The sequence below is a fragment of the Onychostoma macrolepis genome, chromosome 07 (genome assembly GCF_012432095.1).
Source record: "Onychostoma macrolepis isolate SWU-2019 chromosome 07, ASM1243209v1, whole genome shotgun sequence".
NCBI lineage: Eukaryota > Metazoa > Chordata > Actinopteri > Cypriniformes > Cyprinidae > Onychostoma > Onychostoma macrolepis.
This window is the reverse complement of record NC_081161.1, coordinates 31,547,068-31,566,305: the sequence shown is the minus strand read 5'-3', so window position 1 is coordinate 31,566,305 and position 19,238 is coordinate 31,547,068. Positions and strand designations below refer to the sequence as shown.

Below are 19,238 nucleotides of genomic sequence, written 5' to 3'. Positions count from 1 at the left end.
TAGGAGAAGATCCACCAATATATCCTTCTTGATAGCCATGTTTTATTAGATTATTATTATTAACCCTGTGAGAGCTTTTTCACTCAGTTTTTTTAAAAGCAAAATAGACCTATAGCCGATATAGTTTTACCATAAAATTTTCTCATCATGAAAATGGCCACATAAGCTGGCATGGTGTTGTTGTGGAACAAACGATGGTCTTCTCAAAGTTGTAAATAAAGCTCAAGAAACAGTTCCAGATGCCAAAATAAGACTTTATTGAACACAGCAACAAAGCCGAGATGACAGCCGCTGCATCTGAGTCTTTGTCTGTCCGGGCAGCCATATTTATACCTTGTTCTTATCAGTCTTTTTTTAAACCAGAAAATGACATCTCGGCCTCTGATTGGTCTTACCCCATTAGATTTGCTACAATGAATTCATACTCCTCTTGGTTTACTTTCTAATCGTTTGAACCATTTTCCAGTTTAACCTTAGTCTCATCCTCTCTCCCTAGATGCAGGTGTGTTTATGGCCATTCGTCATACTTGTTTGTGCCATCTTTGACATATTCTTGGAAGTCACCCAAAGTTCACTATTTCATTCTAGTTCATTGGTGCTGCCCAATGGAAAGTACCATGCTTGCCCATTATGGGGCACCTAAGACTCCCAGTCTATATTAAGACATTCAGTATTGAAGCAATCATTGAAACAACCACCATATTGATCAGTATATTGATTATGGCTATAGCCATACCTCATATTTTTGAATAAAATATCACAACAGTGTTTAAAAAACAAAATAGTTTAGCATCTCAAAGGATGTACTAGTGTATGCATGGCAGCAAAGTAAGATGATGGAAATGCTGAAAACAAAGAAAGATCAAGGAAGGTAGAGAGAGAAAAAATCTAGGATTTAAAGGGATAGTTCACCCTCAAATAAAAATTCTGTAATTTCATTTCTTTCTTTCTTTACCATACAATGTACGTTAAGTCAGTTGTCACCAGAGCTGTTTGGTTTCCAGTAATCTTCAAAAAATCTATTATGTTCAGCAAAAGAAAGTCTTGTAGTCACACATTAATATATAGTATTATACATTAATATATGTATATTAATAATATTAGGAAATTCTTTCTTTTCTGTAATTTAATCAGAAGCCATAACGTGTGAAAAAATAAGCAGGCAATTTGTATGCATTGCTCATCTTGCATATGCTGTAAAAACGGTAAACGATGCATTCTGGGCCTTGTCCCCTGCCGTAAAACGTCAGCTGCACATGATCACGTGACTTTTGTCAGCGCTTCCGTCGCAACAGTCCGTGAGATGTCTGTAGAAGGCTGACTCCGCAGTCACAACATTTAGAAATATCGTTGGAGGAGCTTTTCTTTCTTCTGGTCCTGACTGTCAGAATATTTTACCGAGGGACATTTCCACCCACCCCGTCTAATTCGCCATCACAATGCTGAACTTCTGCCCTCAGTGTGGCTCAAAGGTACAGCCTGGTTTCAGATTCTGTCCATCGTGTGGTGGGAGACTGCCAGAAGACTTGCCAGAAGCTGTAGCTTCACAGCCACCCGAACCACATCCAAACTCCGTGCTTTCAACTGTGAGCCCCATGGAAGGTAAATACGGGCTTTAGTTCAACCTTATTGTAAGTACACTGATCCGGAAAGTGACCGCGGAAAAAGTTAGGCTACAGTTTTGTAGCCTTATTGTTTGAGAGTTCTAATCAAAGAAGCAGAGCAAGATGATAATTCACTTCACTTGTCATTTAGTTGGACACTGTTAATCTCCCAACTGTAACGTTAGTAGGTTTCAAAGTGGACTTAATGTCAAATTTCAGTATGTATAATTTAACTCGCTGATTGAATATGTGCTGTCTATGCTGATATTGGTTAACTAGACATAAACCTGCTATATTTGTTTAAAATAACCTGCGAGAAAATATTTTTTCTTCCCATAAACTGTTTTTAATATTGATAATAATAAGAAATGTTTTTGAGCACCAAATCAGCATATTAGAATAATTTCTGAAGGATCATGTGGCTGAAGACTGAAGTATGGTTGCTGAAAATTTTACACAGTATAATTTTTTTTTATTGTAGTTGTAGTTCATCAAGCTTTAGAGACTTCTTTCAACTGCATAAAAAAAAAAAATTCCCACCCCAAACTTTTGAATGGTAGTATATGCAAAATTCCTGTAAATCTGTGTATATGCAATCTGACTGAGCTTTCATTCGGACCTAAGTTGCTTCTATTAAAATGAGTATTGACAAAACGGTAATCCACATTCTTTTTGTAGTTGATTCTGCTGGAGACTCCTCACAATCTGTACTGAATCGCCCACCTTTGCACTCAACACGGCGGAAGACCTTGAGTAGCACAGCCACGGACACTTTATGTGAGTCTAAGGGGTTGTGTGTTTCTAGTGTGGAAACAAAGGCTTTGTAGACATGCTAGAATTTGTGTGAAAGATGACTGCTAAATTTCAGATCAGAAGTCTTTGCCATCTTCCCGAAAACGAAAAGCATTCCCTCTGGTTAAAAAGGAGGAAGAAGTGTCACAGACAACATCGGCTATAATAACTCAAACCCCAGGTAGACATACTATGATGTGAAACACTAGACATTGTCTTTAAAAAAATAGCATGTTTTATTATAGCTGAAGGTTCTGTTGTTTTGAATAAATATCGAGAAAGGTTACATTATTATATATAGAAATGCTCTTCTAAATGCAAATCAATAGTGTTATAACATTGAATGCTGAAGGATTTTGTGTGAAAAACTTCTGCTTTGTTTCAGATAAGAAGTCACTGAAATCTCCACGAAAAGGAAAGGCATCCCCGCAGGTTAAAGAACAAGAGGAGGTGAAACAAACTTTTTCAGTTGCACTTCAAACTCCAGGTGAGATATTGTGTACTGGGAAACTATTTTATCTTCAAATTTAGATTTGTTTTTTTTTCCCTCAGCTGTAGATAATTAAAGCAGATTTTCCTGCTCAGTCATGTAGGAAATTGCAAATATTACCAAATTATTACAAATGCAATCATTTTTACACACGTTTACAAATAAATACATATTCAGGAGATTTTTAACAGTGTGGCCTGAAATGTTTTGTGTGCTGATTTATTTCAGATAAAACATCTTCGATGTCACCTCGAAAACACAAAGCTTCCCCCCAGGTTAAAGACGAGGAGGCGAAGCAAACATCTCCAGTTATTCAAAGCCTATGTAAGATTCACTTTATAGAGGACATGGAGGGTTTCATGATATCTAAAAGTGATTGCATCACATTTCTTTGTTTAGTTTCATAATAAATGTCAAAACTAGCTAAATGTTGTTATTTTGTGGGTTTTTAGCCAAATGCAAAGCCAGGAAGCGAGTGTGTGCTGTTGAGCCTGTCCCAGAGGGTACAGTGGTTTGTGACCAGTCCAGCAAAAAGTGGAAGCTGGTTGAACTTTTGTGGCAAACAGAATTAGATCTGACATATGCAGGTAAGGCGTATGTCAATACCTGTCTGATGAGTGAATGCATCCATCTATGCACTTTAAATCTTTTTATCATTTTTTTGTCAGATGGTTAAGATAAACATAACAGCAATGCATTAAAGGTGGCTTATGGATATAAATATTGTCAATCTAATCTAATCTAATCTAATCTAGTGTGCCAGGCAAATCAGCACGCAGACTCAAATGATTGCAAGTACATGTTGCGACTGGTAAGTGCTGTGTTCACACACAATGTAGTGTGTCTGTGTACACACATGTTTGGGAAGGTCTCTGACTTTGTGTTCTCTTTTTCAGGGGGCTAAAGAGGGACACCTGTTTAATGAGCAGAACTTCCATCTGAGAGCAGCCAAACCTGATGCAGGTCAGTCATTTTAGCACTTGTAATGGATACATAAAGACCTAGTTTAGTGCAGCTACAGGCTTATAACCACAACTTTCTTTTTTCTTTGTCAATAGTGGAGAAATGGTTGAAATTGAACAAATTGGACTTCCTAGGGATTCCATCCTGTGTAGGATTCGGTCTTCATGAAGCATATAGGTATGTGGGTTTATATCCTTATGTTCGGAAACTTTTATAGACTATTATACACTTCTGTTCAAATGTTTGGGCCCAGAAAATATCAGCTTTAAAGAAATAATACTCAGCAAAGATGCTGAAAAAAAATAAATAAAAATACTGTATTCGTTCGGTACACATGCGTACCGAACCGAAAGACCCGTACCGAAATGGTTCGGTACGAATACGTTTACTGTTACACCCCTAATATATATATTATTAGGGACGCACCGACACCACTTTTTCCAGTACTTGCTCGATACGATACTTTAATTTTTGGTACTTGCTGATACAGAGTACCAATTATTTTCATTGTATTTGTAAAATTTTTAAATATTGGGTACAGAAACCAAAAGAGTGTGTAATGGTTGTTGGTTAACTTAATTTATCAAATAAATAGTCAAACCAAAATTTATTCAGACACCTGCAACATTTCTCATATTATTACAGTTTATTCACTATAGTTTAGAAAATGGTAATAAAATATGGCAAGAACTCGGAGTTAAACTGTGTCAGAACAAATTCAGTTTGATAATGTCAGATAACTTTGATAGAAAGGTATGTGATGGATTACAATCAACCAAAAATTATTCAGACAGCTGTTAGTATGACAATATTTACACAACTATCAATACTTTGTCAGGCCACCCTTAGCCTTCTCCTGGGCATGCTGTCAACCAGGTTCATGCAAACCTGAACTTCAATTTTTTTCCTAGACTCGGTCTGAATAAATTTTGGTCCCACATTTGTATCAATTTTACTGGTAGTCCACTGTATGAAGAATTTTTGGGAATAATATGTCACAATTTACTTTATTTTGCTATCCTCACTTACATAGCCTAAATGAACAATAGTGTCCTGCACCCACTAGTAAAAAAATATCAAATTATATCTGGGCTCTGAATAATTTTTGGTTTGACTGTATATCCTTTGGTTATTTTCACACTTAATTATGCCCATTAAAATGTATTTCACAAGTTTTTGTCTATAAATTGTCTTATATTTACGATTTAGTTTTAAGCCAAATGATGCATGTGCATCAGTAAAGATCACACAACAGAAGTGCGACCTGCTCTCTCTCTCTCCCTCTCCCTCCCTACCTACCGTTAAGTAACTTGTGCATTATCCGACCGAACTACAAAGTTTCCAGTGATGTCTGTGAGAAAGGGATATTCACTTGACGAGCTCGCGCATCTCTACTGCCTCGCGCTCAATCTACTCAGCGTGCTTTGCTTAGCCTACCAGCCTGCGCACATCAGCTATAGAGCCCTGCACGGGCCTAAAATTTAGGCCCTAGCCCGGCCCATGTCCGACAGTTCATCAGAATTCTCGGCCCGAGTCCGACCCGAGCTCGTCTTTTTTCCCCCTTCTCCCAAAACAGCTTATCTACTACTGTTTCAGCTATTAAAATAGTTCAGTTTTGTATGAAATGGCTAAGTGATTGTATTTCGTTTCGTTATTTTATTAAGTTAATTTAGAAAAACGTTTGGAGCATTTTTTTATTCGTTAAATGTAAGTTTTTGTTTTTTAAAGTAACGACCAAGCGGCCAGCGGCAGACAGCGAGTTGATCATAGCCTATGTTTGATCAATTTAGCTTTCTCAAATCATCACGATTTCTCTAAAATTAAATTTATAATTATAAAACAGCTCCACAATGTTAGTTTAAACGCTTGACCTAGATAAATGTGCACTGATGCATATCCAGTAGTTTGTGCAGAGAATGGAAGCTGAAGCGCGCTTTACTGGACGCGCCAGAGCGATCACTTGCTTTGGAAACATTTCGAAATACGCTGTCATGTTTGCTCATAAAGGTAAGAGTAAAAGGCTACGTTGTTCGGAACTGTAAAGGGTCTACTTTTATTTGTGTGCACTCACAATATCAACAAAACATGCTTTTATAAAATAAAGAAGAAAAAAAAGCAGTTTCGGTTTTGAGCAAGCGGTGCGCTTCTGAAAAACCGAAACACAGCAGCATATACTTGCCTCACTGACTTGATAAATATAGTATCTATAGAAAGCTTTGAATTACTATTTTAAAACGAAATAATTCGAATTGAAAACAAAAACTCTTTCATTATAAAATCCCTAAAAATGCATTTCTCTCTAAAGGCGCATCCAGTGAGGAGATGGCAGTCAGGATCATCATCAAATGCATGGCTGATCAAAAATGCAGCTTTTCCGAAGCATTGGGAACTTTTTGTAACTCCACGCTCCAACTTCTCCCTGATGCTCTGCATGGTCAACTATCACCTGTATGCTAATGTGTGCATATATGCGTTGCGTATTGCTTAGGCGATGTATAATATTTATAATATAATCAGTATTTAATACAGTAGCCATGTGTGCTCTGCGCGTATATGGGCACAATAAAAGGAGAGAAGCTAAATGAGTCCGACCCGAGCCTGATCTGTAAAAAAAAAAAAAATGGCCCGAGCTCGGCCCGAATGGACTCAGCGTGTCAGGCTCCGTCGGGACCCGACGGGCTTGCAGACCTCTAATCAGCTATACAGGCGTTATACCAGTATCGGTATCATATACATGGTGTAATAATCTATTTCATATTATGTTGTTCTTTTGAACTTGCTATTCATCAAAGAATCCTCAAAATATGTTTGCTTGGTTTTCCTCCAAATATTAAGCAGCACAGCTGTTTTCAACATTGACAATATGAAATGTATTTTGAGCACTAAATCAGTATATTAAAGTGATTTCTGAAGGATTGTGGAGGAATGGCTGCTGAAAATTCAACTTTGCCATCACAGGAATAACTTTTAAAAATATATTAAACTAGAGAACAATTTTAAATTCTCATCAAAAAAAGCATTTCAAAAGCATTTAAATTTTTTTACTGACCTTAAAGTTTTGAATGGCAGTGCACATAAAATCATAGATGTCAATACATAGTAAGAAAAGCCTCAAGAGACATTCATGACAAGACGTTATGTGTCAGACAAGTAAATAATTATATTGACTTTACAAAAATGGCTTTTGAAGCCAATATATTGTATATTTATCATAGTCTTATAGCTAACAGCAATTCATTTTGCAATTGGGAAATGGTGGAATGTATTTACATACATTTATCCACACCCCATCTGTAATAATGTTAGTCTTTGTGATTGTGTACACTGACGTCTTTGATTTGATTTGCATTTCACTGATTTTCATAATTTTGCATCACGAGCACCACATTTTATTATTGCATGTAAAGATAAAAACAGTTCAATGAGCATGAGCTCACTGTGGAATCTAATCATAACCATATTCATTTCCCTGCAGGTTTTTAGTTTTTCCTAGCATGGGTGAAACTCTACAGACAGTCATTGATGAAGGGAACGGTACTCTATCTGAGAAAGCTGTGCTCCAGCTTGCACTGCGACTAGTGAGTGTGCTATTAAACGACTTTCAGATTTGTTTTTATTTCCCTAGCCATGCCATTCTCTATGAAAAGGCTGTATATATAGTATGTGTGTGAATGTGTTTTGTAGTTGGATGCACTGGAATTCATCCATGAGAAGGAATATGCCCATGCAGACATCCATGCTGGAAATATTTACATCAACACTGACAGTCACACAGAGGTCAGTAAGTGTGTCCCTTATGAACTGAACATATATACTCTATATATTACTTGAGTATTAAAGTGTTTGTTTGTTTGGTAGGTTTTCTTGTCAGGGTTTGGTCATGCATTTAGGTTTTGCCCTGGTGGAAAGCATGTGGAGTACAGACAGGGTAGCCGCACTGCACACCAGGGTAACATCAACTTTATCAGCGTGGATTCTCACAAGGGAGCTGGTGAGCATAAGTTATTCATTGCATTACTTACTTTATCCATGTAAGAAAGCAAGTCTAATTTGCATGTGTATGGGTGTTTTGCAGGTCCCTCTCGTCGTAGTGACCTGCAGTCTCTGGGTTACTGTATGCTATATTGGATGACAGGCTCACTACCCTGGAGTCAGCTTTCTCAAACAAGCTCGGCCATTTCTGCAGAGAAGGAGAGGTCAGTAAAACCACAAAAACATCTTCATCAGGCATATATTCAAGAGAGACCGGTTGCATAAGCTGCTTAAACAAGCTTTACAAGTTAGTCATCAATTTATTTTTCAAGACTGGTCACAACTTTAAGTCAGTTACATAAGAAGGTAAATTGGTCTAATTTGAATCCAGAAGGTAAGACTGATTACCCCTTGGCTAACTGCTATGTGGTCAGACTAGTTCTTGTAACACAGTAACATAACATAATAATAATAACATAGTGGCTTATCATATACTTACTACCAGGAGTAGTGTGGTATAGTTGTTAAAGCTTAGTGGTGGTAACTGGTAATATTCAAGAACCAAACCTTTACTGTGAGCAAAATGTTTTTGATAATAAGGACCCCTAAATATGATGGACCACTTTCCTAAAATATAAAGGGAACTGTATATTTTAAGGCTCGTAAATGCTTTGTGAGAAAAATATTAAGTTATTTTTAAAAACTTGAATAATTGGTCTTAAAATATGAATAATAAACTCAAAATAAAAAAGAATAATATCTGAACAAATAAAGTATTACTATTAAAAATTGTAAATTTAATACAATAGTTTATATAACAAAAAATTGTGAACATTTTTTACATCTTCTAATTTTCCTGAACATAATCTATAAAGGCATTTCTTAAAAATTAATTTTTGTTTAAAAATAAAATTTATACAAATATTTTTTTCTAATAAAGAATAAATAATTTTTATTTCCACCCTAGATTGTATACCGTGTCTACTGCTTACTTTTGAAACTTGCTTTTTGCTGTCCTGCAGATATTGTTGGCTCTTGTATGATAAATTGCTTGTGATGTTCCTCATTAATAAGCTGCTTTGAAATAGAAGCATCTTAGTGATTAAATAAGAAATGAAGGTTGCCAGTCCACCAAGAGCCATTAGCTTTCATTGGCTTTTGAAAAAGCCCTTTAGTCCAGAAGAACCGTCCCTTTATTGAGAGTACTTTTAATACATTTAAATACATACGTCTGCTATCTGACTACTTCAACATACCATATGCATTTAGAATCATAAAGGAACATTGCTACTGGATGTAGAACATTTAAGAATGAAAACATACCACTTTACAGAGGTAAGGCTACAGTTATGTGCTTTTATGTTGAATATGTTTTCTACCTGCCTACAGGTATATTTCTGATATCACTGGACTTTTGAGTGGCCATTACAAACAGAAGAAAGCTTCAGGTGAGCATGCTTATTTCTATTCTCACTTCATGTGCTTAGTGCTAGCGAAGATGTGTATGTAATGTGTTTTTTGTTTTGTTTTTTTTGCAATTTAGGTGCATTACAAAAATACCTGTCTAATGTGATGAGCCTGCAGTATACTGAGAAACCAGATTACACGCTTCTGAAAGCTGGGCTTCATGAGAGCTTACAGAAGATGGGTGGGAGTCTGAATGAATCACTGAATTTGCAGGTAACACACATTCCCATATTTACATGACTACTCCTATATATTGTCTCAGGGTTCCTACGCGGTTTGGAAAAGTATGGGAAAAAGACAGTCGAATATGGAAAAATATTTGCATTTCCAGACTTTTGCCCTATTTAGTTTTTGATATAGAAAATTAAGAATTAATGAAAATAAATCATACAAGTGTTTTCATGGCAGCTGTTTAGTGATTCTTTAGTTATTGTCAAACACGACTGAATGAATTCAAGGTGCACTTTTTCATTATGCAAAATGTTTTGTGTTTTGGGCTTCTTCTCGATATTCTTAGCACCGTATAACATAGACTCAAGGACTTTAGCAAAAATAAAAAATATACAGACTTTTATGTGCGCATGAGAAACCATTAAACTTAGCATATACAGTCATGGCCATAAATATTGGCACCCTTGGTAAATATGATTAAAGAAGGCTGTGAAAATTAATCTGCATTGTTAATCCTTTTGATCTTTTATTTTAAAAATTCACAAAAATCTAACCTTTCATTGGATAATAAGAATTTAAAATGGGGGGGAAATATCATTATGAAATAAAAGTTTTTCTCTAATACACATTGGCCACAATTAACGGCACCCTTTTATTCAATACTTTTTGAAACCTCCATTTGCCAGTTTAACAGCTCTAAATGTTCTCCTATAATGCCTGATGAGGTTAGAGAACACCTGACAAGAGATCAGAGACCATTCCTTCATCCAGAATCACTCCAGACCCTTTAGATTCACAGCTCCATGTTGGTGCTGCTTCTCTTCAGTTCACCACTCATAGGGTTCAGGTCAGAGGACTGGAATGGCCAACAGAAGCTTGGTTTTGTGCTCAGCGACACATTTTTGTGTTGTCTTTGAGGTTTGTGTTTGGATTATTGTACGGTTGGAAGATCCAAACATGGCCCATTATAAGATTTCTAACAGAGTCAGTCACTTATTGATTTTTTTTTTTATCTGTTGGTATTTGATAGAATCAGTGATGCCATGTGTCTAAACAAGATGTCCAGGACCTCCAGCAGAAATATAGGCCCACAACATCAAAAATACAGCAGTATATTTCATTGTACACATGGGGTACTTTTTATCCCTGTGTTCACCAAACCCATCTTGAGTGTTTGCTGCTAAAAAGCTCATTTTTTTAGTTTCATCTGACCATAGAAGCCAGTCCCATTTGAATTTCCAGTCGTGTCTGATAACTGAATATCCTGGAGTTTGTTTTTGGATGAGTTAGGAGAATTTTTCTTGAAACCCTCCCAAACAACATGTGGTGATGTAGGGGCTGTTTGACAATTTTTTTTTTTTAAAGGTTTTCTGACCCTGAGACTCAACTATTTTCTGCAATTCTCCAGCTGTGGTCCTTGGAGAGTCTTTAGCCACTCATATAGACACACGTCCTCTTCCAGGCAGTTTCGTAACATTTTATGTTGATTGGAAATTCTTAATTATTGCCCTGATGGTGGAAATGGTAATTCTCACTGCTCTAGCTCTTTTCTTAAAGCCACTTCACTAATTTGTGAACCTCAATTATCTTTTGCTGCACATCAGAAATATATTCCTTGGTTTTTTTCATTGTGATGGATGATTAAGGGAATTTGGGCTTTGTTTTCCCTCCTATTTATATTTCTGTGAAACAGGAAGCCATGGCTGGATAGTTTCATGTTGATAATCACCTTGGAGTGCTCAGAATTGTGAATATGAATGGGAATATACTTGGGAATATTGTACTCATAAGCATTTCTAGCAGTGCCAATAATTGTCCAACGTGTATTTAAGAAAAACATTTATTTCATAATGATATTTCCCCCCATTTTAAATTCTTATTATCCAATGAAAGGTTAGATTTTTGTGAATTTTTTTAAATAAAAGATCAAAAGGATTAACAATGCAGATTAATTTTCACAGCCTCCTTTGATCATATTTACCAAGGGTGCTGATATTTTTGGCCATGACTGTAGGACATGCACACTGATTCACCTATTGTGCCATCAGCCTATTTTGCGTTGTGGTTTCTTGGCTGCCACAGAGTATGCGTTAAAGAGACCTTACGCCTTGAAATATGACATACTGCCCTAACGACAGCCGCATTTTGAACACTTATTTACAATACCAGTCTTTTTTTTAAAGACTAGGGATGCACCGATACCATGTGTAACCCTGGACCACAAAACCAGTCTTAAGTCGCTGGGGTATATTTGTAGCAATAGCCAAAAATACATTGTATGGGTCAAAATTATTGATTTTTCTTTGTGCCAAAAATCGTTAGGACATTAAGTAAAGATCAAGCTCCATGAAGATATTTTGTAAATTTCCTACTGTAAATATATCAAAACTTAATTTTTGATTCGTAATATGCATTGGTAAGAACTTAATTTGGACAACTTTAAAGGCAATTTTCTCAATATTTAGATTTTTTTGCACCTTCAGATTGCAGATTTTCAAATTAGTATTTTTATGAGTACAAGTACAGGAGAGCAGTATTGGGTATTGGTGCATCCCTATTATAGACCCTTGAACTTGGCAAATAGGACAATGCACACAGACGTATTATGCCATTAGCCCATTTCGTGTCATGTTTTTTTCTGCGGCCACAGAGGATGTGCTAAATTGGACATTAGGCCTTGACATTAGAGGTACTACCATAAGGAAAGCCAAATTTTAGCAAGTAGATCTCTATTAATTCATGTGCATCCATGCTCTTGCTTTATTCATAGTAAGATGGCAGTGATGCACAAAGGAAATGGGTTATATAAAACTAGAAATTGTAACTGATAAGCGTGCAAAAAAATTCCAAAGCACATGTGAATAGTTTCTCGAGGGCACAAAAAAACGTTTCTTGTCTGCATGCAAGACAAGATTTTATTTTATATTAGGGACTCTGTATGTTGTCAGAAAATCAATTTTAAAAAACCTGAAAAAATTTAAATATTTACAGATGACTGTATTATATACCAAATGTAAAGCTGAAAATAATGCTGTATGAACCATTTTTGTTAAATATGGTGCGGAAATCTACTGAGAGGTTTGGAAATTTGAGTCTGGAAAAGTATGGAATTTTGAAATGGAAAATGTGTAGGAACCCCGTTGTCTGCATATTATAGGTGTAACAGCCCTCCAGTATCATTCTCATGTATTTAATACAAAACTGCAACAGCTAACAAGGTAGCTGTAAAAAATAAATCGTTCATGTGCAACTTTCAAGTTGGCAACTTGTATTCATGACCACTCTGACAGTATGTGAAGTCTCAGTCTCACTTGTTTCTTTTTGTTATTTACAGGTGAAACCATAATGATGAGTGTTAACAGGAGTGGATTTAATGTGGATTTAATGGTTTTATGGAATGTTTAAGAAAGATTTTATGTTTTTAAAAGCAACTTTTATTGTGGTTTTTACAATGATATTGCTGTGTGCATGTTTTTTCTCATAGGTTGAGTTTTAATCACTGATTTTTTTTTTTTTTTTTTTTAAATAAGAAAAAGTTAAGTTAATAATGTAAGGGTGACTTTTATATATATATATATATATATATATATATATATAACAAATCATTTCTCCCCATTACATTTTTTGCTATCAATAAAAGTAAAGGTTTTGTTGTAGGTTTACGCTTTGGGAAAGGGCATGTTCATGTTATAAAGAGAATTTTGTTTTTGGTATTTTTTCCTTTTTATAAGTTGTATTGTACCTTACTGAAAATAAACAACAGTACCCAGAAAAAGTACTTATCTTTGTTTTTTATGATCATTGCTACCGCAAGGGGGCATCAACGATTCAGACGTGTGTGATTGTAACGGAACTCAAATCGCCAGGTGTAGTTTCTACACGGAACGAAAATATAGCCTCAATGTTCAATACAGAGGCGCGAAGGCTTTGATGAGCTCGTTTATTGTATTTACACTAGTGGACAGTAACAGATAAGTTACACACCATGAATCCACCAAAGATAAAGCGTCGCCGAATGGCTGAGCTGGAGCCGTGGATCGAGAAACTCATCCAAAACTACGGCCAAAGCCAGTGCGAAACGACTGTAAAAGCCAACGTTGTCGGCGTAAGTAGTAGTATATGTGCGTGATCATCTACGTGTGTCGTGTGAGTACTGAAGCGTGTGTGTGTGTGTGTGTGTGTGTGGGTTAGGTGTGTGATATCTCGGACTCGCAGCGGATGGAGCACACAGATGCCTGTATGCTGTTCATGTCCGATGGGAGCGCTGTCATTCCCGCGGTGCTGAGCGACGCCGCGTGGGAGCGTCTGCAGGAGTGAGGGACCTATTAAACCTCTGTTATGACACCACTCACTACACACCTGAGCCCCTGTTTTTATCTAAGTCATCTGGATAATCGGGCCCAGTGAAAATCGTGCTGAAATAAGCACAATCTAGCTTTGCAGCAACCGTTGCCTTGAATTTTGCTCTTGCATGAGTGAATTTCAGAGAACACTACTTTCAGTTTTAGTGTTATGACAGTAATTCGGTCAAACTCAAACATGACAGTGTCAGCTTCTGTTTCTTCAGCTTGGAGGAGATGGAGTCTTTCACAGGCCTGCACAATGCTATAGTATATGTTCGCAGCTTTGAACTGAAGTTCGACATGAACCCTGATCTGGTATGTTATATGTATGCAATTTTTATCCCGACCTCTCAACATTTTTCATTTTAGTGTTGATGCTATGGCATTATAGCAGAGGCTTTTTTCAAACCAAGCAGCCATCCGATATAGACAGAGCAAGTTCACCCTGATATATATTGCATAAATATGACCTATAATTCATACAGTGGCCTAAATGTTAATAATGTGCCCTATTAATGCTTATTGTAATTTTTATTATGTTGCAAAAATTTTACAATATTTTTTGTTGATTTTTAGAGTTATATTTTAATTTAACTTAATTTTTTTTGGGGGGGGGTGTAAAGCATTTAGCTGTTTACAAGCATTTCAGCTTCATGGCAGTGTATCTTGTTGATAAAATTAAAAAGCGAATTTTCGCAGGTGAAGTGCAGTCATTTCAGTAGGAATATGCATAGTTAGGAATTCAGATTTCTCAATGGTTTCAAACTGGTCACACAGATCTGCCGTATTGTCTAAAAGAAAGCTTCTTGCTTTTAAAAATGACTTCTGTGAGAACTGTGCTTCATACACAGCTACACTATTGACAATAGACCATTTTGCTTGCAGAATTTTAAGTACATGTTTGTTTTGTTTCTTTTTTGTTTTTTTTCAGGCATCTTGCCAGTTTTACTTGAAAGTCAATCAAATGAACATCATATGCATCGCCTCAAAGCACCACCACCCCCCCAGCTGGCAAGTCACTGATCTCTCTACTAAGCGTGCAAAGTGATGTTTCCTGATAGCACTAAATCAATAACAATTAACCTTTGTTAACCTAATTATCTTTCAGTACAACTCTCTCATCAGTCAGAGATCAGATCATAAAGACATGGAGGTGCGTTGACTTTCTTTATAGTTTGTGTGAACACGTACATCACACACAGAAGTGCAGTGTGTTTTTAAGATGATGTGTTGAACAGTTAGTGTTAATTTTATTGCTCTCTGTCAGATCCCGCAGGGAGGGTTCAGAAAGTTCAGCCTCTGGTAAGTATTACACACACTCTTTCTCTTTGTGTTTCTTTTAATAGCTTGCATGTACACACACCTCTTGCACTGAATGCTTTTTTTTTTTTTTGATTCGTAATATTATTTATAAAGCGAAGACACGTTCAATGACAATGATAAAGATGTGCGTTATGTACCTAATTTCTCAGGGGTCTCGCTCTCGTCTCTGTTGGATGTGTGGCACAATGACATTATAATAAATATTCTGAATGATGCAACGGAGAAAATAACCATGTCTGCAACATATTGTCCAAGTGTGGCGACACCAACCCACTGGCACAGAGAGAGGCTTCACTGGAGGGTAAAGCTGCTTCCTTGGCAACTTAAAGGCACCAGCTGTTGACCAGACAAATTATCATTGCGTATGGGTGTGGGTGTGTGTGTGTTTTTTCCAGGGACAGGAGCAGTTCATTGTCCCCGTGCCTTTTCTTCTCATCCCGGAGGAACAGAGGGAGCTGATGACAGCTGATCCCAGTACTGTCTGCTGTCTAATTAATTGCTTTTTTCATGACAACCCTTTGGGCATTCAACCAGATTTCAACGTGCATGTGGCGCACTGTGCATATGTGTTTTTGTCTCGTGTACGTCAGTGCGCACAGGTGCAGACAGTGAGAGTGAGACGCCAAATGACTTGGCCCCGCCCCCTGAAGAATCACATCCAACCAGCACGTCGAGTGCAAACCAAACAATGGCCGCTCTGGACGGTATAAGTGGTTCATGTCCAGATGAAGGACCGTCTACTCTTGTACACACAAGACCAGGTGAGATTTTAAAAAAGAAAGTCAGTGCTGCTCCAAGTAGATGATGTGTTGTTAAACCCATCCCTCCATCTCCCAGAGGTTTTGTGTGGAACTGGGGAGCTGTCTGGGGATGGAGAGAGCCCATGGGATATGTTTACACAAGAGCCAGCTCTATTAGGTAGACGTTCCACCTCAGACTCAAATGGTAATTTCCTGTTAATGCATATATTTATCACAATAAGGGCGTCATTGTAATTGTGCACTAAGCATTTCAATCATTTTTGTGCTGATACAGACCCAGAACAAGAAAGTCAATCGCTTTTAAAGGAAGTCCCCCCATTGCCTGTAGCAACAAGCACCCAAGCCCAGTTCTCAAAGCAGATCTCTGGAGGGGTGTCGGTGGACGGCATTACGCTCAGTCAGAGACCGAAACCGACCCAGTTTAGTTCGTCCCACTCGAGCAATAAGTCTTTCAGAGACCCCAGTCAGGAGAAAGACAAAGAGCGTGCGCTGAGTCCTCCCTCGTGGCTCGTCCATAATACAGCCCCACCCTCTGAACAGAGGCCCCTAGCGTCTCCACCTGCCGGGCCAAAGCCCTCGACATCTCCACCCACCAAAGCTAGGAAAGTGAGTGTAAATGATATTAATGATATTTTGCTGTGTCCGAGCCGGGCCTGTGTGGCTCACTTGCGTAATATGAAATTATTAATACTTTCTGTTGGACTAACCAAATTTAAAATATATCTAGTCTTAATCTATTTGTGTATTGCATCAGAAATGTTGCTACATTGTCCCAGCTTCCCTGTTGCAGGTGCATTCAGATGGAACGCCTTTTTCCTATTTGTATCATCCACAGCCTCAGGTTGCCACAGCCCTTGGCCAGTTCCAGTGAGTATGATGTGTTCCCCACTGACACATGCTGATTATAACATGCTTGTAATGTGATGGCCAATGATCTAACAACTCTAATAACTTTCACAGTTTTGTATTCTTTTACTTATGCAATACCAGTCAAAACATTTGGAGATATATATATATATATATATATATTTCACTAATTCTATTCAAAAAGTGAAACTTGTATATTATATTCATTCATTACACACAGACTGATATATTTCAAATGTTTATTTCTTTTAATTTTGATGATTAGAGCTTACAGCTCATGAAAGTCAAAAATCAGTATCTCAAAATATTAGAATATTTACATTTGAGTTTGAATAAATGACCATCCCTACAGTATAAATTCCGGGTATCTCTTGTTCTTTAAAACCACAATAATGGGGAAGACTGCTGACTTGGCAATGATCCAGCCAGAAGACGAACATTGACGCCCTCCACAAAGAGGGTAAGTCACAGAAGGTCATTACTGAAAGGTGTGGCTGTTTACAGAGTGCTGTATCAAAGCATATTAAATGCAAAGTTGACTGGAAGGAAGAATTTGGGTAGGAAAAGATGAACAAGCAACAGGGATGACCGCAAGCTTGAGAATACAGTCAAGCAAAGCCGATTCAAACACTTGGGAGAGCTTCACAAAGAGTGGACTGAAGCTGGAGTCAGTGCATCAAGAGTCACCACGCTCAGACGTCTTCAGGAAAAGGGCTACCAAGCCACTTCTGAACCAGAGACAACGTCAGAAGCATCTTACCTGGGCTGTGGAGAAAAAGAACTGGACTGTTGCTCAGTGGTCCAAAGTCCTCTTTTCAGATGAAAGTAAATTTTACATTTCATTTGGAAATCAAGGTCCCAGAGTCTGAAGGAAGAGTGGAGAGGCACAGAATCCATGTTGCTTGAAGTCCAGTGTGAAGTTTCCACAGTCAGTGATGATTTGGGCTGCCATGTCATCTGCTGGTGTTGGTCCACTGTGTTTTCTGAAGTCCACAGTCAACGCGGCCATCTACCAGGAAATTTTAGAGCACTTCATGCTTCCTTCTGTTGACAAGCTTTATGGAGATGCTGATTTCATTTTCCAGCAGGACTTGGCACCTGCCCACACTGCCAAAGGTACCAAAAGCTGGTTCAATGACCATAGTGTTACTGTGCTTGATTGGCCAGCAAACTCGCCTGACCTGAACCCCATAGAGAATCTTTGGGGTATTGTCAAGAGGAAGATGAGAGACACCAGACCCAACAATGCAGATGAGCTGAAGGCCACTATCAGAGCAACCTGGGCTCTCATAACACCTGAGCAGTGCCACAGACTGATCCCACGCCGCATTGCTGCAGTAATTCAGGCAAAAGCAGCCCCAACTAAGTATTGAGTGCTGTACATGCTCATACTTTTCATTTTCATACTTTTCAGTTGGCCAAGATTTCTAAAAATCCTTTCTTTGTATTGGTCTTAAGTAATATTCTAATATTTTGAGATACTGATTTTTGACTTTCATGAGCTGTAAGCTCTAATCATCAAAATTAAAAGAAATAAACATTTGAAATATATCAGTCTGTGTGTAATGAATGAATATAATATACAAGTTTCACTTTTTGAATGGAATTAGTGAATTAAATCAACTTTTTGATGATATTCTAATTATATGACCAGCACCTGTATGTATGTATATTTTTCTGTAATATTTTTATTATAAAATATTTTGTACTATTTTTTATATATATATATATATATATATATATATATTTTATATATTTAATATGAAATAATATAATGCATAGTATATATTTGTATATCTCATATTTTTATTGTATTTTTTCATAATTTAAGCATATTCCTTTACATCAAAATATTTTATGATTGTGTGAAACAGTTTTGACTGCTAGTGTACCTATAATAAAGCTTTCTAGGATTGAAATCTGAAATCCAGATTAGCATCAGAAAAAAAAAATGAGAGCAGAGTGCTAGACAGTGGACATAAGTTTGTAACATTAGCGGTCCAGTATGAAGAGTAAAACCAAATCCCCTGGAAATGAAGCCATCGTCTTTCAACCTAACCACTGTAACCTACACCCCTCATATCCAAGATCTATTTATTGGTTGTTGCTGGTTTCTACCTATGTGTGTGTGCGTCTGTCTAGAATCCCAGGGCATCTGATACAGTGGGCGGTGCGTTATCTGGGGACCTCTGACTGTGCAGATGTCAGCGCTGAAGCTGGTTCATAAACCATTACCTCAAATGACATGATGTTAGTTTTTTTGTTGTTGTTATACAAAAGTGTTTTGTTTTATTTAAATCTTAGGTGTAGTCCAAAAAAAAAAAAAAAAAAGATATATTTTCTATAAAACCCTATTGTTAATGGATGCTGCTGTCGTAAGTGTAACTTAATTGCACTGTGTAAATTGTAATAAATGTTAATATTCAAATACTATGACCTGTGTCACAATTTGTATAATTTAATCACAATTTTACTTACGTAACCA

At 37.1% G+C, this 19,238-nt stretch overlaps 2 protein-coding genes across 5 annotated transcripts; both read left to right on the top strand.

Moving 5' to 3' along the window:
* The first annotated feature begins 1,236 nt into the window (after positions 1–1,236).
* vrk3 (VRK serine/threonine kinase 3) lies at positions 1,237–13,206 on the top strand. 2 transcript variants are annotated; one of them, XM_058782542.1, is made up of 16 exons: positions 1,237–1,602; positions 2,283–2,381; positions 2,473–2,577; positions 2,782–2,883; positions 3,115–3,210; positions 3,339–3,473; positions 3,642–3,697; positions 3,783–3,849; positions 3,945–4,026; positions 7,325–7,427; positions 7,534–7,626; positions 7,708–7,840; positions 7,925–8,045; positions 9,211–9,269; positions 9,365–9,501; positions 12,794–13,206. In XM_058782542.1, the coding sequence occupies exons 1-16, from the start codon at positions 1,440–1,442 to the stop codon at positions 12,803–12,805; spliced, it is 1,563 nt and encodes a 520-aa protein (XP_058638525.1). In that variant the 5' UTR covers positions 1,237–1,439; the 3' UTR covers positions 12,806–13,206. The 2 variants fall into 2 exon arrangements, with proteins under 2 accessions (XP_058638525.1, XP_058638526.1); XM_058782543.1 differs by lacking the exon at positions 2,473–2,577.
* Positions 13,207–13,309: 103 nt separating this feature from the next.
* acd (ACD shelterin complex subunit and telomerase recruitment factor) lies at positions 13,310–19,187 on the top strand. Of its 3 annotated transcripts, none has more exons than XM_058782545.1 (13): positions 13,310–13,564; positions 13,651–13,772; positions 14,027–14,117; positions 14,734–14,813; positions 14,911–14,955; positions 15,070–15,104; positions 15,275–15,426; positions 15,521–15,599; positions 15,716–15,886; positions 15,963–16,070; positions 16,161–16,492; positions 16,722–16,753; positions 18,896–19,187. In XM_058782545.1, exons 1-13 carry the CDS (start codon positions 13,445–13,447, stop codon positions 18,978–18,980), a joined length of 1,452 nt encoding a protein of 483 aa, XP_058638528.1. In that variant the 5' UTR covers positions 13,310–13,444; the 3' UTR covers positions 18,981–19,187. The 3 variants fall into 3 exon arrangements, with proteins under 3 accessions (XP_058638528.1, XP_058638527.1, XP_058638529.1); XM_058782544.1 differs by having other exon boundaries at positions 16,677–16,753; XM_058782546.1 differs by lacking the exon at positions 13,651–13,772 and having other exon boundaries at positions 13,424–13,564; positions 16,677–16,753.
* Positions 19,188–19,238: the final 51 nt, after the last annotated feature.